This window comes from Drosophila miranda (assembly GCF_003369915.1).
Source record: "Drosophila miranda strain MSH22 chromosome Y unlocalized genomic scaffold, D.miranda_PacBio2.1 Contig_Y2_pilon, whole genome shotgun sequence".
NCBI lineage: Eukaryota > Metazoa > Arthropoda > Insecta > Diptera > Drosophilidae > Drosophila > Drosophila miranda.
In genome coordinates, this window is record NW_022881614.1 from 1,644,578 (window position 1) to 1,666,187 (window position 21,610).

The following is a 21,610-nucleotide window of genomic DNA, read 5'->3' on the forward strand; positions in this document are numbered from 1 at the left end:
TAGGCCCGTATTGCTGGGTCGGCGGGTTTGACAAATGCACTTCCGCGTCGGTGTGCACTTTGCCGTTCTTGGTGATCGTTGCAGATTTTGGCGCCGCCGACTTTCCTCCGTCGACGAACCCGGAAAACCGCACTCGGCCGATGGCTTGGCTTGGAGTGGGGGGAAAGCTCGTGTGACCTGATGTCTTTGGTCATCGTTCTAGAGTTGGCGCGTGTTGATCGTTGGTTGCTTGCGGAGGGGGCGCTGGTTGTGGGGTGCGGTGCGATGCGCTCATTATAGGTCTGGGGACGGATTGTATCGAAACCTTTTAGGTTCGTTACAACCTGCGTGCGGCGAAAGGGGATTAGTAGCTAGTATGACCTCTGGTCTGGTCTGCTCTGGTTGTTCCTCAACTCACCGAAGGCACATACTCTCCGTTGGGTGCCAGCTCGCAAATCTCGAACCACACCAGCACATCGTGCTTGGCCAGCACCGTGGATGAGGGTGGACAGGGCAGGGGTCCAAACTTGGGGCTGCGCACCGGCTGACTGATGGGTATGCTCGGGGCAGCATTCGCCTAGGCGGTGGCCGCGACACGAAGTCCTGCTTGGCATCCTTGTGCAGGGGATGCGTCTGGTAGTGGCCAAAGATCTTGAACATGATCGGTTGGGTCTTCAAGTACTCGATGAACGACTTGGTCACAGGCACAGTTATCTACGAAAAGCAACTCAAACTAAGAAAAAGCTCTGATATAGGGAAATCATGGATTTGGCTTACATTCTGAACATGGTAGAAGCCCAGAGGGGCGCCCGATGCCGAGTTCTCGACCGGCTCGGTGGAAAAAGCTTCCTCATGGCGATGCAAGAAGCTGCGGCGTAAGGGGATACAAAGATTCTATAAAAGCAATATCAAAAGGAGAGGATCTTTGTACCCACTTGAACTGGCAGAAGATGTCTGCGTACTCGGCCCCAATGCCAGTGGCCTGGAGCACCGTCACGCGGAAGGTGAACTCCATGCCCACCTGCAGATGCTCGCCCGGCTCTTCGGCGTTCTCGGGGCAGTCAGAGGCAGAGTTCGAGTCAATGCCGCGTCCCGAGTCCACATCCTCGAGCTCTGCTAATGGGAAGGGATTGATTTTTAGGCTTAAATAAGGGCCTAGCCGCTTGTAGAGATAGAGACTTACCCTCCAGCTTGCTGTCGTGTCCTCCATTATCGATGTAACGCTGCACGTCGTCCTTGTCGTAAGGGCTCGATACTTGGGCTTGGCATCGTCCTCGTTGAAAAGACAGAAAATCAGTCTGAGCGTGACGTCGGGCGCTGCGTAGCCACTGCAAATTGATTTCTTGCTTTTGGCTACAAAAATGATCCGATCTTATCCAGATTCAGCAATCTGATAGATATGGTCATTATCATTGGCAAAACCGACCATGAAACCTGTGTGTTAGAGAGAGACAGAGCGAGAAAGAATGAAATTGTTTTCTTGATTCTGGCTATAATAATTATACGATCTGATGGAGATTTTACGTTCTAGAACATATAGTCATCCTTTACGATTCTGCGTTTTTAGTTTTATCTTATCTTTAAAAATGTGGATTTCACAGATTTTCGTCCTTTGTGAGGGCGGAAGTGGGCGGGCCGAAGTTTTGAAATATTTTTGTAGCAGTGACATATCACAGAAGTCTGGATCCAAAACATGGTTGCTCTAGCTCTTATAGTCTTTGAGCACTAGGAGCTGAAGGAGACGGACAGACGGACGGACGGACAGACGGACAGACAGACAGGGCTCAATCGACTCGGCTATTGATGCTGATCAAGAATATATATACTTTATGGGGTCGGAAACGATTCCTTCTTCCACTTTTACCACAAATCTAATATACCCCAATACTCATTTTGAGTATCGGGTAGAATAATCCGTCGGTTTGCTGCTTTCTCTACTTAATAATTACGTACGCTTTGCATTTGGTTTGCTCTTTGCTTTTGCTTTTGCTCTACAATCTCTACATAAATCTACTGCTATCCCGATGGAATCCTTTCAGCTTTTAATCGGTGGACAGCTGCTGCCGCCGCCGCCCGATCAATCGGCTGGCCAAGCTCAAGCGCTGTAGCCAGCCATAGCCTGCGTCTCAGTAAACCAAAACGGACTCCATCGTGATCGTATCTCATTTGTTCGCACTGTTCGCGTTCGCGGCACTGCTGGCCTGGATCTGGGAAGCCGTCTGGCTGGCCGGCTCCAAGGTGCGTCGCGCCAGGCGGGATCTGTTCGAGAGATGATAACATTAGAAATGGTTCTTTATTGGGTAACATGGAGCTTACTTGATCTGACCAGCCAGAAGAGGATTGATGGCATAGAGCCAGTCGTGCACTTCCTTGTCGCCGAGTGTCTGCAGCAGATAACCCCGATGCTTGGTCACCACACTGTAAAGAGTGTTCAGTTTAGATGAAAAGTCTCCCTACTCGAATACAGATCATAGCCCACCTGAATGTGTTGGGTATCTTGACCATGGCTGCCTGATGCTCGCTGCACTCCACCTGGGCCGTGGCCAGGTTGAGGACAGCCCGCTCAACGGGGTCCTTCTCCGAGCGATAGATAAACACATAAGGACGACGCACAGTCTGTAATGAAAAGCATTTAGAAGAGACGCATATAGACGCATATACCATTGACTTACCACCCAGCGTTTCTTCCAGCCCGAGCCGACATGATCGAGGACATTTAGCAAGCCCTTGCGGGCCACCACAGGGCTGACGCGAATCTCCTCCAGCTCCGGCACGTACAGCCGCAGCGGGAGAGCCGGTTGTGTGGCCGGGGCAGGGGCCTCCCAGCCATTCGGAGCATCGGCCCGATCCGGCGAGCATAGCCTGCGGGAAAGAAGGGGAGCAAATGTGAGCCAAAGGTCGCACTGGGGGGTGGAGAGGATTAGGGGGTTGGGTTCTCTGGATAGAACGGAAAATTACCTGCGTAGAATTACAAATTTGTTGTCTCTAATTTGTGTAAAAGAAAACAAAAGGAAAAAAAAACAGATGTAAAGATTGGAGGATTGTTTTTGAGTCTCGAGTCATTGAGAAAATAAATTGTGTTATTTTGTTCGTTTTGCGCTGGAATGAATCGGATGGTTGGGGCGATTATATGGAACAACAGCTTTTCGACAGATTGGGTTTCAGTTAGTCACGAAACGCCGAATGATTCGGTTGAGTCTGTTTCTGCTGCTGCCAGTTCTCGTTGTGGTCATGGAAATGAGCGATGTGTTGGTTCATGACGCAATCCCGGACCCGGATCGCGACAAATACATATGGAACCCGGTCCCGGGCTTCTGTGGCCCCAATGCCACCATGGTACGCTGTGGCGGCGTCTGCCCCGAGACCTGCCTTTTTAAATCGTTTTCCTGCCCCACACACTGCGGAGTGCCCTGCCAATGCAAGCCCGGATATGTCTTCGAGGTGTCTCTGCTTCTGTGCATTTTACGTAGTGACTGCTCCCCGCACAACAAGCAGCAAGAAGTAGCCTCTCATCGGGTTTTTCAATAGAAAGGAGACACTGGATAGGTGTCATAAGATCTAGATAGTGACTAACAAAGTCCCAGACTAGGAAAGTATATTTCATAGACTCTGGGAAGTAAGGGATTCCCAATAAAGAGATGCACAGAGTGTTTCTGTGAGGAGGAAGTGATGGGTGGATGCTCGAAGATGGTTGGATGCTAGCTTATGGTGTGTTGTGCCAATTTTGTATGTTCTAATAAACCAAGAAAGCCAGATGGATGCAGTAGAAGCTCTCTAACTAAGATGAGTGGAGGGATTGTTTGGCGACTACTCACTCCATGGAGTTGCTGGAGATGCAGCTGACGGTCATGTCGGCGCAGCCCTCATCGCTGGGCGAGACATCCGATTGGGTCTGCGTGTCATTAGCCTCGTTCTTGGCATAGCGTCCAGCTGGAAAGGGCCAATCATTAGCCAAGGGATGATGGAAAGCCATAGAAGACCGACTCACCTTGCACCAGCTTCAAGCACTTGAGCATGAGATCCTGCTCCCGTTGGTTGTACTCGCGCTCTGGCATGATTTGCTGCGGATCTTTGACCGGCGTCTGTGGCGATTGAGGAATGACCATGTGCACGGGGGAGGTGGCCGCACGGGCAGCCAGATTGCAGACATCCTTCTCCGTTTTGGTGGTCGGATTCGGGTTGGTGTCCATGCCCAGGCGCTCGCGCAACAGCAGCAGGTGCCGCATTCGTCCCACCTCCTCGAGGCGCGTCAGCTCCTCCAGCTCCCACTGATGGTCAAAGATGAGCGAGTCGCCGCGTGGCCGCCAGCCGTGCAGATTCTCCTCCCCTCGCACATATGTGGAGCTGGTGTCCAGCACGCGACGCTGACGACGCTGCACACCTGTGTGGATGGGAAGATTGGGCGTGTCAGAGAGAAATATGTGTAGCAGCTTTAGAAAGAGCTGGCTAGCGGGATACGACGAGTACAACTACAATGAGAACTGCCACCTGGACTACCTGCTTCGGATGCTCTACGCAGCGACAGCTCGTAGACGCCGGATAGTCGGTTGGCCTCCGGATTACGGAACTGGCCCGAGAACAGGTGCTTCAAGGAGCGGGGACCGGTGCGAGCGTCGCGCCCATAGATTACCATGCTCAGATCCTTCGTGACGATGGCCGGGCGGGCGCTGTTCTCCAGCTGAAAGAAGGACGCATAAAGCATGACGTATGAGAAGTGTCGCGCTCCGACTGACCTCCAAGTAAGCGCTCAGTGTGATGTAGATGGTCTCGCCGCCCTGTGAGACGCGATTGAGCAGCGCCGAGTTGTGGAGACTTGAGTCCCAGGCGGCCTCGAAGCGGTAGAAGGAGCGATCGTCACCGGGCACGTCCAGCACTTCGCCGGGGAACAGACCCAGCGACAGCACGCACGCATCCTCATCCTGTTCGTCCGAGGACTCCGGAGTGTTGCGAATGCGTCCTACCACCAGCTCGTTGATGTCCTTCCACTTGACCTCAGGTGTGGGCTAGTGCACAATGGTGATGCGAATGCGTCGCTGGATGCCTTGATGCAGCAGGAACAACCCGCGGCAAGGAAGTTCATCGCTGTGCTCCACGACCTGCTTGCGGCGAAAGGGGATTAGTAGCTAGTATGACCTCTGGTCTGGTCTGCTCTGGTTGTTCCTCCACTCACCGAAGGCACATACTCTCCGTAGGGTGCCAGCTCGCAAATCTCGAACCACACCAGCACATCGTGCTTGGCCAGCACCGTGGATGAGGGTGGACAGGGCAGGGGTCCAAACTTGGGGCAGCGCACCGGCTGACTGATGGGTATGCTCGGGGGCAGCATTCGCCTAGGCGGTGGCCGCGACACGAAGTCCTGCTTGGCATCCTTGTGCAGGGGATGCGTCTGGTAGTGGCCAAAGATCTTGAACATGATCGGTTGGGTCTTCAAGTACTCGATGAACGACTTGGTCACAGGCACAGTTATCTACGAAAAGCAACTCCAACTAAGAAAAAGCTCTGATATAGGGAAATCATGGATTTGGCTTACATTCTGAACATGGTAGAGGCCCAGAGGGGCGCCCGATGCCGAGTTCTTGACCAGCTCGGTGGAAAAAGCTTCCTCATGGCGATGCAAGAAGCTGCGGGGTAAGGGTATACAAAGATTCTATGAAAGCAATATCAAAAGGAGAGGATCTTTGTACCCACTTGAACTGGCAGAAGATGACAGAATGACAGAAACTTCGAATCCATGAACTACAACCACCATGCACGTACCAGAAATGAAACCAAACCAAACAGAACGTAAAGGTAAACCAACAAATCAAAAGCCAGCTTCAACTTCGAACGAAAGTGCAGAGAACGAATGAGTGTGAGGAGGAGCAGGAGTGGCAGTGCCTCCTTTGGAGGGACCGGATTACCGGAGCTTCTCCAGCGACCAGTAGTGGGTGGCTCCGTTTTTGGTGTCCGTGACTTCTACGGCCACCAGGGTCTTGGACACGGGCGGGGCTCCGAACTCGTCCTCCTGCTTCAGCGGTGCCACACTCGAGGCCATCTCGGGTGGCAGGGGGGAGTACAGAGTGTCGGTCAAGAGGGTGAACTGGAATTGCACCTGAAACTACAAAGAGCAAAGGCATTAAAGATAAAATTAATCTCTAAAGACAGGTGGGGTACGAACCTTCTTCTTTAGCTCAACGGAAATGGCATTGGCCTCCTTGAGGAATATGGCATTGCCCCAGAGGTCATCGCGCAGCGAGGTGAACTGATGGTAGCGCCACTTGCGGAGGGCCCAGGCCGCCAGTCCAGCCTCGCGGGCTGTCCAGCAGGACTCGTACATGATGGTACCGGGATAAAAGCTGAAGTTTAGCCACATAATATGCGTGTGGTTCACTCACTGTAGACGTCCTCCTCTTGGTGGAAATCATCTGGAGAGTAGCTGCTGTACATGGACATGGTCATGGACTGCTCCTCGACCTGCTTCTGCAGAGCATCGATGCGGGCCTCGTAGGTCTTCCGCTGCTCCTCAAACTGCTGGTCGGCCTGCATCTTCTCGCGCTTGTACTGCTCCTCGAGATTGTCTAGCCGCTTCTTTATCTCGGCCTTCAGGTCGATGCCCTGCTTCTCGAGCAGCTCGCACTGGGCAAAGTTCCAGTCGACCTGCGGGGCGTCGGCCTTCTCCACCTCGTTCTCGGCCTCGTTTTCGGTGATCTTCTCGCGCAGCTCGCGAGCCTGCTCCGGATTGGTGAAGCGGAAAACGTGATTCTTGCCCAGGATGACACGCGAGCCGGTCTTCAGCACCTCCGGTTCAACCAGCTGGCGTCCGTTCACAAAGATGATGGCATCCTTGTGAGGCAGCAGGGTCACAGTGCTTTTGCGGTTCTCGAAGGTGCAGTGCTCCTTGAGGATGTGCGACCCCGACAGCTGGATGTCCTGCGGCACATTGGCCTCGTGGGTGCCCAGGCGGGTTAGCCCATCCTTGATGTAGTACAGCAGGCACTCGGACAGATTGGGGTCCTCGTTCAGGTTCACCAGATGCGGCGTCTTCTTGTGCGAGAACACACCCACGGTGATGCCATCCTCCTTGACGGCCACCCCCATCTCGGCAAAGACCGCCTCGCGCTGCAGGCGGATCTCCTCGGTGCGCTTCAGCTTCTCCTCCCAGGTTTCATTGAGTTCTGCAGAAGATGGCAGATGATTGGAGTGATCAGTCCTGCCGTCCTGTGGAATCGAGGTGATGACTACTCACCTGCGATGAGCTTCTCGCTGGCCTGCAGCTGATCAACGGCCATTTCCGTGGTGGAGCCATTGCGATTACGAGACTTCGAGGGCGACTTGATACCCGTCGTCGACTTGTTCAGCTCATCCTCTGCAAGAATTGGAACGGTAATTAGCTGGGAGGAACCTCTGACTCAGACTTAAGAACGCCACAAGCGCAGTGATAAGCGTACTATGATAACATTAGAGCGATTTCTTCTCATTTAGAAATCGGCACCAAAATATGGAATACATATAGAAAGAGATACATTGGATAAATATTGAAGTTAGGAAAAAAGCAATTGCCGATTAGGGGAGGATGGCCTAACACTCTGGCATGTCCACGTCTAGCCCTAAAGGACTGCCAGGACTGCAAGGAGTCTGGGCCTGTCACTCTTCTGTTTTCAGGGCAACACAAAGGAAAAGTCCATATAAAATATGATGGCGAGGAGTCCCCTCCCGACCAGCCGAGGATCCTTGCGGAGCTCTGGCCTGGACAGGAGACTCTGCCGCTCAGCAGCTGGTTATTCGTGTGTGTGTGTTTGTGTGTGTAGAATAAGGCAACTTAAGGAGGACTTGTTGGTGATTATCGTATAAGATATATGTATATGTCCTGAAGCAATTTGTTTAGAAGCTTTAGATACGATACAGCAGCACATTACAGACGTAGTACACATACACATGTTTTTACGATATCTGGCCATGCACAGTGCGTTTCGACACTGTAGTGTACTTTTTGCTGACACTTTCTTAGCTTATATTCCTTAGCTATTCTTTGGTTGTCCTTAGGCTCGGAAACGCACTGTTTCCATGTGTTTTGCATGTGAAGCCGTTTGGCTTTTGCTTTTTGTTTTTTGTTGGTGTTTTAGCGCTGAGAGATTGTAGGCTCTACTTACTATTCGAATCGCGCTTCTCGCACACCACCTTGCCATCGGGTCCTAAATTAAATAGGTTGGGTTGTTGTTTGGTTTCTAAGTTGGTTTTAGAAGGGTTTAACGACTACGGCTAACTTAGGATTGGATAGCGTTTCTTTGTACATATTCTTGTTGCATGTACTTGTATGTAGTAATTTCGGGTTACATGAGAATGTCTGTGTGTTGTGTGGGTGTGTGTGTTAGGGGTTTATGTTTAGGCCTAGTCGAAGGTATTCTAAGTTAAGGATCTGCTGGGAATGCTTACCTTCCTGCACTTCGATGCCTTCGGCCTTCAGGAGATCGCGCAGCTTCTGTATCTCCTCCTTAAGTTCGCGGATATGCTTCGCATTGGCATCCTCGTTGACCACAGCCTTGCACACGATCTGCTTGGCCCGATCCGCATACCTATGGGTTTCATTATTGACATCATCACGGGGCTCTACTTATATGGGGATGGGGGATTGCTTACCGCAGTGTGCTTATGGTTTCGTCATAGTTTATGTCCGCCGGTGAGATGGCCGCTATCATGGCCGTCTTCGAGTTTCCTCCCAGATTCTCGCGCAGCAACCAAGTCAGGGCCGAGTCGCGGTAGGATATAAAGTCGGCCTTCTTGTTGTGTTTCTTCTTGGATGCCTGCAACGGGATTCAGGTGTCAAATGGGGGCTTGGGATCTACCAAATCTGGATGACTTACAGACTGGGAAGCCACAAGGCAGCGATTAATGGAGAGAGCAAGGAATAAAGCATTCGTTTTTGTCAGGAATATATACTAGATCTTAGATCCTAGAAACTTACGACTTCCGCCAGAGCGGAGATGACTTTTCCCAGGGTGGTCAGGGATTTGTTGATGTTGGCTCCCTCCTTCAAGCGGGTGCCTTTCGCACCAGTCGAATCGGCTCGCTCGGAGCCGGCCAGATCCACCAGGGTGATCTTGAAGACCTTCTTGGTGGTCAAGTCGGTCATCGTGTCGTGGCGACGCTGTGTAAAGAAGATGGTGAAGACGGCATGGGAGCGAAAGCTCGTCTCGTTCATGTTGGTGGCGGCCACAGTTCTAAAGATGGGTAAAGAGAGGGGATATAGGGGGAAAATCAGCAGAACTCATCCACAGATACATACCGTGCCTTGTTGCCCTCATCGATGAGGTCGTGTATGTCCTAGTAGTCGGTGAATGCCAGCTTGGACAGGACCTCGACATAGGGACCCAGCAATGGATGCTCGCGCACCCGCAAATTACCGTTGTGGTAGTCCTGGTTAACTCAGCAATGCGTTCTACCATTGCCCATAATATATAGAGATTGAGATCAGGGACAGGTCTAAGCGAACAGGCAGTGCCCTGCAATAATACATAAATAAATATTTCATTCGAACAGATTGAAGATGAATCATCGATAAGCTTTGTTCGGCTTCGAGAAGTGTAATCGCGTAGGAGAGCGTGTCCATCTATAAACCAATTGTGTCAGTTAATTCTTAACAATTCGATTTGGATTATATAAAAGACTTTATGCAATGCTCAGGAAATGCACTTCTTACTGGAATTCCTTTTGGCTTCGGGATATCTTTAAACCCGAAATTAATGCTAAGATTAAGCCTTTCTTAGTGTGGACGTTGACATGCAATGACTGCATCTTTCAAGAGGCGATGCAGTTACTGCACCGTCAAGTGGCCCGTGTGACACCATCAGAAGGCTGTTACGCGCGGATCCCAGGCAAAACGCAGCCCTCCTCCCGCCCAACCGACCGAGGGGCGCTGCCGCAAGACGCGCGGTGCGTCAAACCGAACCAAACGCGAACATGCAAGAAAGATAGCTATTAGACTAACATTCGAGGAAAATTAGTACTAAACTTACTAAGAAACTAAGCATGCAATCAAAGTACAAATACCACTACAGTTACTAATTAATAGAAAGGTGTGTAAGGATTAATAATTTAATAAGAGGAAGAGAATTAGTGGTGGATATAATATGGTAGAGGGAATTATAATCCGAGCATAAGACCCTAAACGGTTCATGCAAGGAATAATTCGATCTACAAAGTGGAAGGAACAACGGTATAAAATTTCTAGTCAGTCTAATAGGAGTCGTGAAGTTTATGCGGCTCAACAGATCAGGGCTGTCTATGTCACCCCTGATCAAGTTGTGCATAAATATCACACCAAGCATTTTTCTACGGTTAACTAAGGATGGGAGGTTTACTAATAGTAGTCTACTAGAGTAAGATGGGAGTCTTACACCCGCATCCCAGTTAAGGCCCCGCAGAGCAAAGAGTAAAAAGTTTTCCTCTGTAATTCGTATACGGTCCTGGTGTACTTTGTACTGAGGGCACCATACACAGGAGCCGTATTCTAAGATCGGACGAACAAGCGAGGTAAAAGATCCCATTCCCTGCACCGCGAGTAAGCAAACTATTGGGCGAATGGTTGGACGAATACAATGTTTCCTTGACAACTTGCATTATGCATGGCTGGTTGCATAAGACTTTCTGAAACTTTAGAAAGTCTACCACGATGGCGTTCTATATAGAATGTCTCGTGAACTGGCCTAGTCGATCAGGCAGTACCATGTGAATAAATACAGAAATATGCGTGTCAGACTCGATTCGGCTTTTATAACTGTAATCCCCTACAAGTCAAGCATATAGTAGAGGCCTCGCAGTACGATAGCCAGTTGATAATTTACAGATTTTATTTAAATCCGTTTTATTTTATATTTCTTTAATAGTGATACGCCCTGGCATATATCGATTGGTTTGATTATACATACATAGCATAGGTTTGTTTTCTGGTTTTACTTCCGGTTTCTGACTATCATCAACTACCGATCCGGTCTGATCCGATCCGATCCGATTCCAAGTTGGCCGACACTTTGCCTGAGCATACCCTTAGCCTTTGCTCCGCTTAGGTTGCGCTTTGAACTGTTAACTTTCATTCGTTAAGGTGGCCGGCATTCATCTCATCTCCTGTCGCGTCTTTCTCCAAAGGGGTATATATTTAGATAGATTTTGAAATGTATTTTATGTACTATATATATGCATATATAAGTGGAGCTGTGGCTCGCCAACTCGCATAGCCAGTAGATCGCTTGTGGACCTTTGTGTGTTGCATTGTGTGCCTTTCAATTTGTGGGGCCAAAATATTGTTGGATATTACATAGATATCGTATCATAACGTATGTATGCTCGTACAATGGTTATTGTAATTACAATTCTCTAATATGTTACAATTCGAAATTTATTCAATAGGTTAACAGATGTTACATTTCGCTACAATAAACACAAACTTAAGTTCAAACTCGGCTTCAATTCCAATTCCCAATCGAATACTTGATTGATCCAATCTCCAGCTTAACGAAGGCTTAACAAAGGAAAGCGCTTCCATCGACAACATAGGGAGCTTCGGTACTTGTGATCCGGGCACTAGAGAAGCTCCTATTGTCTGCCATATTAAATATCATCCATTAACCCGACCTAAGCACGTGCTCTAAACCGAAAGCAGAATACAGAATGCAAGTGACATTTCTTGTATAGCGTGTGAAAAGCAAATTTTCAGTTTCAGTTTGAGTTTCTTACTGGGAAATGTACAGGTGGCCGTGGCGTACTACTCGTAATTTTAGATTTAAATTATGTTTTATCAAAACTACAATTGGTTTTGTTCCATAATTTGTTGCTTGAAGCTTTGCAGGTGGTTCCGAGTGGGAGCATAGAGAAGCGACAAAACTGCTTTGTGGTTGTGTGATTGTGTATTTTTTTTTTTGGGGGGAAAAGCCTTACAGCGTTTAACACTTGAAAAATGTTATATGGCAACTTTTACAGATATATATATATATATAGCAGGGCCATTCAAGTGATTCATAGCTCCTGTGTAAAATAGCTTCATATATATGAATATATCTTTCTATATCTGTGTATATATAGATCTAACAAGTAGTCGTTATGTTAATCGAGATTTCGCAATTCTGCTGAGCTTTTGCCTCGCTTATGTACGCCTATATCCTATATACTGTACGGTCTTTCGCTAACACACACATATTTTTTTGGTGTAATATTTATCTGCGGCATTCGATTGCCTTTTCTTTTTGCTTCGTTTCCTTTAAAGTTTAACCAATACGCGATACAATTATATGCTTGAAAATTTGTGTATACACAGCAAATATACAGGTTTTATACAACAAATCTTTATATATACCTACTATATATATGTATATATAGATGTGTGTCTGTATGCGTGTGTGTTTCTCCATTAAAATGCATTGTAAGCACTGCGTAATAGTCACATAATTGAATCGAAATAATCATATATGTAGTACTCTAAACGATCAACATAATATCACGTGAAAACCGAAATAAATTAAAAAATATTTATACAATCGAAACGAACTAAAGCTATGTACAAAAATCTCCAGAAAACACGAAACTCAATCGGATGTATAAGGGTTTCCAGAAGTAGGCTATCAGCCATCGTTCGGGATGGGATGGGAGCGCTCTACTGCATTCTACTACCTTCGGCCGGAGCCAACTAATTAAAAAATACAACGAGGGGGAACGTTGTGAGTTGCTGCGGAGACCGCAACTCTACATTTATACCCGATACTTAGTCAGTATGGCTCTCCTCCGACAGACGCCGCTAATATTAAACGACACGACAAAGAGTGCGTGCGAGAGAGACAGAAAATCAGTCTGAGCGTGACGTCGGGCGCTGCGTAGCCACTGCAAATTGATTTCTTGCTTTTGGCTACAAAAATGATCCGATCTTATACAGATTCAGCAATCTGATAGATATGGTCATTATCATTGGCAAAACCGACCATGAAACCTGTGTGTTAGAGAGAGACAGAGCGAGAAAGAATGAAATTGTTTTCTTGATTCTGGCTATAATAATTATACGATCTGATGGAGATTTTACGTTCTAGAACATATAGTCATCCTTTACGATTCTGCGTTTTTAGTTTTATCTTATCTTTAAAAATGTGGATTTCACAGATTTTCGTCCTTTGTGAGGGCGGAAGTGGGCGGGCCGAAGTTTTGAAATATTTTTGTAGCAGTGACATATCACAGAAGTCTGGATCCAAAACATGGTTGCTCTAGCTCTTATAGTCTTTGAGCACTAGGAGCTGAAGGAGACGGACAGACGGACGGACGGACAGACGGACAGACAGACAGGGCTCAATCGACTCGGCTATTGATGCTGATCAAGAATATATATACTTTATGGGGTCGGAAACGATTCCTTCTTCCACTTTTACCACAAATCTAATATACCCCAATACTCATTTTGAGTATCGGGTAGAATAATCCGTCGGTTTGCTGCTTTCTCTACTTAATAATTACGTACGCTTTGCATTTGGTTTGCTCTTTGCTTTTGCTTTTGCTCTACAATCTCTACATAAATCTACTGCTATCCCGATGGAATCCTTTCAGCTTTTAATCGGTGGACAGCTGCTGCCGCCGCCGCCCGATCAATCGGCTGGCCAAGCTCAAGCGCTGTAGCCAGCCATAGCCTGCGTCTCAGTAAACCAAAACGGACTCCATCGTGATCGTATCTCATTTGTTCGCACTGTTCGCGTTCGCGGCACTGCTGGCCTGGATCTGGGAAGCCGTCTGGCTGGCCGGCTCCAAGGTGCGTCGCGCCAGGCGGGGTCTGTTCGAGAGATGATAACATTAGAAATGGTTCTTTATTGGGTAACATGGAGCTTACTTGATCTGACCAGCCAGAAGAGGATTGATGGCATAGAGCCAGTCGTGCACTTCCTTGTCGCCGAGTGTCTGCAGCAGATAACCCCGATGCTTGGTCACCACACTGTAAAGAGTGTTCAGTTTAGATGAAAAGTCTCCCTACTCGAATACAGATCATAGCCCACCTGAATGTGTTGGGTATCTTGACCATGGCTGCCTGATGCTCGCTGCACTCCACCTGGGCCGTGGCCAGGTTGAGGACAGCCCGCTCAACGGGGTCCTTCTCCGAGCGATAGATAAACACATAAGGACGACGCACAGTCTGTAATGAAAAGCATTTAGAAGAGACGCATATAGACGCATATACCATTGACTTACCACCCAGCGTTTCTTCCAGCCCGAGCCGCCATGTTCCAGGACATTTAGCAAGCCCTTGCGGGCCACCACAGGGCTGACGCGAATCTCCTCCAGCTCCGGCACGTACAGCCGCAGCGGGAGAGCCGGTTGTGTGGCCGGGGCAGGGGCCTCCCAGCCATTCGGAGCATCGGCCCGATCCGGCGAGCATAGCCTGCGGGAAAGAGGTGGAGGAAATGTGAGCCAAAGGTCGCACTGGGGGGTGGAGAGGATTAGGGGGTTGGGTTCTCTGGATAGAACGGAAAATTACCTGCGTAGAATTACAAATTTGTTGTCTCTAATTTGTGTAAAAGAAAACAAAAGGAAAACAAACAGATGTAAAGATTGGAGGATTGTTTTTGAGTCTCGAGTCATTGAGAAAATAAATTGTGTTATTTTGTTCGTTTTGCGCTGGAATGAATCGGATGGTTGGGGCGATTATATGGAACAACAGCTTTTCGACAGATTGGGTTTCAGTTAGTCACGAAACGCCGAATGATTCGGTTGAGTCTGTTTCTGCTGCTGCCAGCTCTCGTTGTGGTCATGGAAATGAGCGATGTGTTGGTTCATGACGCAATCCCGGACCCGGATCGCGACAAATACATATGGAACCCGTTCCCGGGCTTCTGTGGCCCCAATGCCACCATGGTACGCTGTGGCGGCGTCTGCCCCGAGACCTGCCTTTTTAAATCGTTTTCCTGCCCCACACACTGCGGAGTGCCCTGCCAATGCAAGCCCGGATATGTCTTCGAGGTGTCTCTGCTTCTGTGCATTTTACGTAGTGACTGCTCCCCGCACAACAAGCAGCAAGAAGTAGCCTCTCATCGGGTTTTTCAATAGAAAGGAGACACTGGATAGGTGTCATAAGATCTAGATAGTGACTAACAAAGTCCCAGACTAGGAAAGTATATTTCATAGACTCTGGGAAGTAAGGGATTCCCAATAAAGAGATGCACAGAGTGTTTCTGTGAGGAGGAAGTGATGGGTGGATGCTCGAAGATGGTTGGATGCTAGCTTATGGTGTGTTGTGCCAATTTTGTATGTTCTAATAAACCAAGAAAGCCAGATGGATGCAGTAGAAGCTCTCTAACTAAGATGAGTGGAGGGATTGTTTGGCGACTACTCACTCCATGGAGTTGCTGGAGATGCAGCTGACGGTCATGTCGGCGCAGCCCTCATCGCTGGGCGAGACATCCGATTGGGTCTGCGTGTCATTAGCCTCGTTCTTGGCATAGCGTCCAGCTGGAAAGGGCCAATCATTAGCCAAGGGATGATGGAAAGCCATAGAAGACCGACTCACCTTGCACCAGCTTCAAGCACTTGAGCATGAGATCCTGCTCCCGTTGGTTGTACTCGCGCTCTGGCATGATTTGCTGCGGATCTTTGACCGGCGTCTGTGGCGATTGAGGAATGACCATGTGCACGGGGGAGGTGGCCGCACGGGCAGCCAGATTGCAGACATCCTTCTCCGTTTTGGTGGTCGGATTCGGGTTGGTGTCCATGCCCAGGCGCTCGCGCAACAGCAGCAGGTGCCGCATTCGTCCCACCTCCTCGAGGCGCGTCAGCTTCTCCAGCTCCCACTGATGGTCAAAGATGAGCGAGTCGCCGCGTGGCCGCCAGCCGTGCAGATTCTCCTCCCCTCGCACATATGTGGAGCTGGTGTCCAGCACGCGACGCTGACGACGCTGCACACCTGTGTGGATGGGAAGATTGGGCGTGTCAGAGAGAAATATGTGTAGCAGCTTTAGAAAGAGCTGGCTAGCGGGATACGACGAGTACAACTACAATGAGAACTGCTACCTGGACTACCTGCTTCGGATGCTCTACGCAGCGACAGCTCGTAGACGCCGGATAGTCGGTTGGCCTCCGGATTACGGAACTGGCCCGAGAACAGGTGCTTCAAGGAGCGGGGACCGGTGCGAGCGTCGCGCCCATAGATTACCATGCTCAGATCCTTCGTGACGATGGCCGGGCGGGCGCTGTTCTCCAGCTGAAAGAAGGACGCATAAAGCATGACGTATGAGAAGTGTCGCGCTTCGACTGACCTCCAAGTAAGCGCTCAGTGTGATGTAGATTGTCTCGCCGCCCTGTGAGACGCGATTGAGCAGCGCCGAGTTGTGGAGACTTGAGTCCCAGGCGGCCTCGAAGCGGTAGAAGGAGCGATCGTCACCGGGCACGTCCAGCACTTCGCCGGGGAACAGACCCAGCGACAGCACGCACGCATCCTCATACTGTTCGTCCGAGGACTCCGGAGTGTTGCGAATGCGTCCTACAACCAGCTGGCTGATGAACTTCCACTTGACCTCAGGTGTGGGCTCGTGCACAATGGTGATGCGAATGCGTCGCTGGATGCCTTGATGCAGCAGGAACAACCCCCACGACCTGCTTGCGGCGAAAGGGGATTAGTAGCTAGTATGACCTCTGGTCTGGTCTGCTCTGGTTGTTCCTCCACTCACCGAAGGCACATACTCTCCGTAGGGTGCCAGCTCGCAAATCTCGAACCACACCAGCACATCGTGCTTGGCCAGCACCGTGGATGAGGGTGGACAGGGCAGGGGTCCAAACTTGGGGCAGCGCACCGGCTGACTGATGGGTATGGCTTGGCATCCTTGTGCAGGGGATGCGTCTGGTAGTGGCCAAAGATCTTGAACATGATCGGTTGGGTCTTCAAGTACTCGATGAACGACTTGGTCACAGGCACAGTTATCTACGAAAAGCAACTCCAACTAAGAAAAAGCTCTGATATAGGGAAATCATGGATTTGGCTTACATTCTGAACATGGTAGAGGCCCAGAGGGGCGCCCGATGCCGAGTTCTTGACCGGCTCGGTGGAAAAAGCTTCCTCATGGCGATGCAAGAAGCTGCGGGGTAAGGGGATACAAAGATTCTATGAAAGCAATATCAAAAGGAGAGGATCTTTGTACCCACTTGAACTGGCAGAAGATGACAGAATGACAGAAACTTCGAATCCATGAACTACAACCACCATGCACGTACCAGAAATGAAACCAAACCAAACAGAACGTAAAGGTAAACCAACAAATCAAAAGCCAGCTTCAACTTCGAACGAAAGTGCAGAGAACGAATGAGTGTGAGGAGGAGCAGGAGTGGCAGTGCCTCCTTTGGAGGGACCGGATTACCGGAGCTTCTCCAGCGACCAGTAGTGGGTGGCTCCGTTTTTGGTGTCCGTGACTTCTACGGCCACCAGGGTCTTGGACACGGGCGGGGCTCCGAACTCGTCCTCCTGCTTCAGCGGTGCCACACTCGAGGCCATCTCGGGTGGCAGGGGGGAGTACAGAGTGTCGGTCAAGAGGGTGAACTGGAATTGCACCTGAAACTACAAAGAGCAAAGGCATTAAAGATAAAATTAATCTCTAAAGACAGGTGGGGTACGAACCTTCTTCTTTAGCTCAACGGAAATGGCATTGGCCTCCTTGAGGAATATGGCATTGCCCCAGAGGTCATCGCGCAGCGAGGTGAACTGATGGTAGCGCCACTTGCGGAGGGCCCAGGCCGCCAGTCCAGCCTCGCGGGCTGTCCAGCAGGACTCGTACATGATGGTACCGGGATAAAAGCTGAAGTTTAGCCACATAATATGCGTGTGGTTCACTCACTGTAGACGTCCTCCTCTTGGTGGAAATCATCTGGAGAGTAGCTGCTGTACATGGACATGGTCATGGACTGCTCCTCGACCTGCTTCTGCAGAGCATCGATGCGGGCCTCGTAGGTCTTCCGCTGCTCCTCAAACTGCTGGTCGGCCTGCATCTTCTCGCGCTTGTACTGCTCCTCGAGATTGTCTAGCCGCTTCTTTATCTCGGCCTTCAGGTCGATGCCCTGCTTCTCGAGCAGCTCGCACTGGGCAAAGTTCCAGTCGACCTGCGGGGCGTCGGCCTTCTCCACCTCGTTCTCGGCCTCGTTTTCGGTGATCTTCTCGCGCAGCTCGCGAGCCTGCTCCGGATTGGTGAAGCGGAAAACGTGATTCTTGCCCAGGATGACACGCGAGCCGGTCTTCAGCACCTCCGGTTCAACCAGCTGGCGTCCGTTCACAAAGATGATGGCATCCTTGTGAGGCAGCAGGGTCACAGTGCTTTTGCGGTTCTCGAAGGTGCAGTGCTCCTTGAGGATGTGCGACCCCGACAGCTGGATGTCCTGCGGCACATTGGCCTCGTGGGTGCCCAGGCGGGTTAGCCCATCCTTGATGTAGTACAGCAGGCACTCGGACAGATTGGGGTCCTCGTTCAGGTTCACCAGATGCGGCGTCTTCTTGTGCGAGAACACACCCACGGTGATGCCATCCTCCTTGACGGCCACCCCCATCTCGGCAAAGACCGCCTCGCGCTGCAGGCGTATCTCCTCGGTGCGCTTCAGCTTCTCCTCCCAGGTTTCATTGAGTTCTGCAGAAGATGGCAGATGATTGGAGTGATCAGTCCTGCCGTCCTGTGGAATCGAGGTGATGACTACTCACCTGCGATGAGCTTCTCGCTGGCCTGCAGCTGATCCACGGCCATTTCCGTGGTGGAGCCATTGCGATTACGAGACTTCGAGGGCGACTTGATACCCGTCGTCGACTTGTTCAGCTCATCCTCTGCAAGAATTGGAACGGTAATTAGCTGGGAGGAACCTCTGACTCAGACTTAAGAACGCCACAAGCGCAGTGATAAGCGTACTATGATAACATTAGAGCGATTTCTTCTCATTTAGAAATCGGCACCAAAATATGGAATACATATAGAAAGAGATACATTGGATAAATATTGAAGTTAGGAAAAAAAGCAATTGCCGATTAGGGGAGGATGGCCTAACACTCTGGCATGTCCACGTCTAGCCCTAAAGGACTGCCAGGACTGCAAGGAGTCTGGGCCTGTCACTCTTCTGTTTTCAGGGCAACACAAAGGAAAAGTCCATATAAAATATGATGGCGAGGAGTCCCCTCCCGACCAGCCGAGGATCCTTGCGGAGCTCTGGCCTGGACAGAAGACTCTGCCGCTCAGCAGCTGGTTATTCGTGTGTGTGTGTTTGTGTGTGTAGAATAAGGCAACTTAAGGAGGACTTGTTGGTGATTATCGTATAAGATATATGTATATGTCCTGAAGCAATTTGTTTAGAAGCTTTCGATACGATACAGCAGCACATTACAGACGTAGTACACATACACATGTTTTTACGATATCTGGCCATGCACAGTGCGTTTCGACACTGTAGGGTACTTTTTGCTGACACTTTCTTAGCTTATATTCCTTAGCTATTCTTTGGTTGTCCTTAGGCTCGGAAACGCACTGTTTCCATGTGTTTTGCATGTGAAGCCGTTTGGCTTTTGCTTTTTGTTTTTTGTTGGTGTTTTAGCGCTGAGAGATTGTAGGCTCTACTTACTATTCGAATCGCGCTTCTCGCACACCACCTTGCCATCGGGTCCTAAATTAAATAGGTTGGGTTGTTGTTTGGTTTCTAAGTTGGTTTTAGAAGGGTTTAACGACTACGGCTAACTTAGGATTGGATAGCGTTTCTTTGTACATATTCTTGTTGCATGTACTTGTATGTAGTAATTTCGGGTTACATGAGAATGTCTGTGTGTTGTGTGGGTGTGTGTGTTAGGGGTTTATGTTTAGGCCTAGTCGAAGGTATTCTAAGTTAAGGATCTGCTGGGAATGCTTACCTTCCTGCACTTCGATGCCTTCGGCCTTCAGGAGATCGCGCAGCTTCTGTATCTCCTCCTTAAGTTCGCGGATATGCTTCGCATTGGCATCCTCGTTGACCACAGCCTTGCACACGATCTGCTTGGCCCGATCCGCATTCCTATGGGTTTCATTATTGACATCATCACGGGGCTCTACTTATATGGGGATGGGGGATTGCTTACCGCAGTGTGCTTATGGTTTCGTCATAGTTTATGTCCGCCGGTGAGATGGCCGCTATCATGGCCGTCTTCGAGTTTCCTCCCAGATTCTCGCGCAGCAACCAAGTCAGGGCCGAGTCGCGGTAGGATATAAAGTCGGCCTTCTTGTTGTGTTTCTTCTTGGATGCCTGCAACGGGATTCAGGTGTCAAATGGGGGCTTGGGATCTACCAAATCTGGATGACTTACAGACTGGGAAGCCACAAGGCAGCGATTAATGGAGAGAGCAAGGAATAAAGCATTCGTTTTTGTCAGGAATATATACTAGATCTTAGATCCTAGAAACTTACGACTTCCGCCAGAGCGGAGATGACTTTTCCCAGGGTGGTCAGGGATTTGTTGATGTTGGCTCCCTCCTTCAAGCGGGTGCCTTTCGCACCAGTCGAATCGGCTCGCTCGGAGCCGGCCAGATCCACCAGGGTGATCTTGAAGACCTTCTTGGTGGTCGAGTCGGTCTTCATGTCGTGGCGACGCTGTGCAAAGAAGATGGTGAAGACGGCATGGGAGCGAAAGCTCGTCTCGTTCATGTTGGTGGCGGCCACAGTTCTAAAGATGGGTAAAGAGAGGGGATATAGGGGGAAAATCAGCAGAACTCATCCACAGATACATACCGTGCCTTGTTGCCCTCATCGATGAGGTCGTGTATGTCCTAGTAGTCGGTGAATGCCAGCTTGGACAGGTCCTCGACATAGGGACCCAGCAATGGATGCTCGCGCACCCGCAAATTACCGTTGTGGTAGTCCTGGTTAACTCAGCAATGCGTTCTACCATTGCCCATAATATATAGAGATTGAGATCAGGGACAGGTCTAAGCGAACAGGCAGTGCCCTGCAATAATACATAAATAAATATTTCATTCGAACAGATTGAAGATGAATCATCGATAAGCTTTGTTCGGCTTCGAGAAGTGTAATCGCGTAGGAGAGCGTGTCCATCTATAAACCAATTGTGTCAGTTAATTCTTAACAATTCGATTTGGATTATATAAAAGACTTTATGCAATGCTCAGGAAATGCACTTCTTACTGGAATTCCTTTTGGCTTCGGGATATCTTTAAACCCGAAATTAATGCTAAGATTAAGCCTTTCTTAGTGTGGACGCTGCCGCATGACGCGCGGTGCGTCAAACCGAACCAAACGCGAACATGCAAGAAAGATAGCTATTAGACTAACATTCGAGGAAAATTAGTACTAAACTTACTAAGAAACTAAGCATGCAATCAAAGTACAAATACCACTACAGTTACTAATTAATAGAAAGGTGTGTAAGGATTAATAATTTAATAAGAGGAAGAGAATTAGTGGTGGATATAATATGGTAGAGGGAATTATAATCCGAGCATAAGACCCTAAACGGTTCATGCAAGGAATAATTCGATCTACAAAGTGGAAGGAACAACGGTATAAAATTTCTAGTCAGTCTAATAGGAGTCGTGAAGTTTATGCGGCTCAACAGATCAGGGCTGTCTATGTCACCCCTGATCAAGTTGTGCATAAATATCACACCAAGCATTTTTCTACGGTTAACAAAGGAT

The 21,610-nt window shown here is 49.3% G+C and overlaps 3 protein-coding genes and 2 pseudogenes across 3 annotated transcripts; 1 reads left to right on the forward strand and 4 right to left on the reverse strand.

Annotated features, from left to right (window-relative positions):
- Positions 1-281: 281 nt before the first annotated feature.
- On the reverse strand, positions 282-1,336 carry LOC117192982 (kinesin-like protein unc-104). Its single transcript, XM_033397709.1, has 5 exons — positions 1,163-1,336; positions 915-1,092; positions 757-847; positions 398-693; positions 282-323 (listed from the first exon to the last, which is right to left on the reverse strand). Exons 2-5 carry the CDS (start codon positions 992-994, stop codon positions 317-319), a joined length of 474 nt encoding a protein of 157 aa, XP_033253600.1. The 5' UTR covers positions 995-1,092; positions 1,163-1,336; the 3' UTR covers positions 282-316.
- A 604-nt stretch (positions 1,337-1,940) lies between these two features.
- Positions 1,941-13,459, reverse strand: LOC117192873 (annotated as a pseudogene).
- On the reverse strand, positions 13,459-17,756 carry LOC117192976 (annotated as a pseudogene).
- LOC108159558 lies at positions 14,627-15,255 on the forward strand. Its single transcript, XM_017292986.2, has one exon. The coding sequence runs from the start codon at positions 14,680-14,682 to the stop codon at positions 15,022-15,024; it is 345 nt and encodes a 114-aa protein (XP_017148475.2). The 5' UTR covers positions 14,627-14,679; the 3' UTR covers positions 15,025-15,255.
- Positions 17,757-17,765: 9 nt separating the features above from the next.
- LOC117192874 (kinesin-like protein unc-104) lies at positions 17,766-20,847 on the reverse strand. The gene is made up of 8 exons (XM_033397625.1): positions 20,806-20,847; positions 20,688-20,725; positions 20,367-20,622; positions 20,042-20,205; positions 19,838-19,977; positions 19,555-19,596; positions 18,650-18,769; positions 17,766-18,578 (listed from the first exon to the last, which is right to left on the reverse strand). The coding sequence occupies exons 1-8, from the start codon at positions 20,845-20,847 to the stop codon at positions 17,791-17,793; spliced, it is 1,590 nt and encodes a 529-aa protein (XP_033253516.1). The 3' UTR covers positions 17,766-17,790.
- Between the last annotated feature and the right edge of the window lie 763 nt (positions 20,848-21,610).

What these genes read in the sequence shown, in the direction of transcription:
- LOC117192982 (XM_033397709.1), bottom strand. Translation starts at nt 994, where the DNA reads ATGGAGTTCACCTTCCGCGTGACGGTGCTCCAGGCCACTGGCATTGGG. An exon ending in GACATCTTCTGCCAGTTCAA is followed by an intron (nt 848 to 914) that starts GTGGGTACAAAG and finishes CTTACGCCGCAG; the next exon opens with CTTCTTGCATCGCCATGAGG. An exon ending in GCTTCTACCATGTTCAGAAT is followed by an intron (nt 694 to 756) that starts GTAAGCCAAATC and finishes TGCTTTTCGTAG; the next exon opens with ATAACTGTGCCTGTGACCAA.
- LOC108159558 (XM_017292986.2), top strand. Translation starts at nt 14,680, where the DNA reads ATGATTCGGTTGAGTCTGTTTCTGCTGCTGCCAGCTCTCGTTGTGGTC.
- LOC117192874 (XM_033397625.1), bottom strand. Translation starts at nt 20,847, where the DNA reads ATGGTAGAACGCATTGCTGAGTTAACCAGGACTACCACAACG. An exon ending in GATGAGGGCAACAAGGCACG is followed by an intron (nt 20,623 to 20,687) that starts GTATGTATCTGT and finishes ACCCATCTTTAG; the next exon opens with AACTGTGGCCGCCACCAACA. An exon ending in GAAACCATAAGCACACTGCG is followed by an intron (nt 19,978 to 20,041) that starts GTAAGCAATCCC and finishes TGAAACCCATAG; the next exon opens with GAATGCGGATCGGGCCAAGC.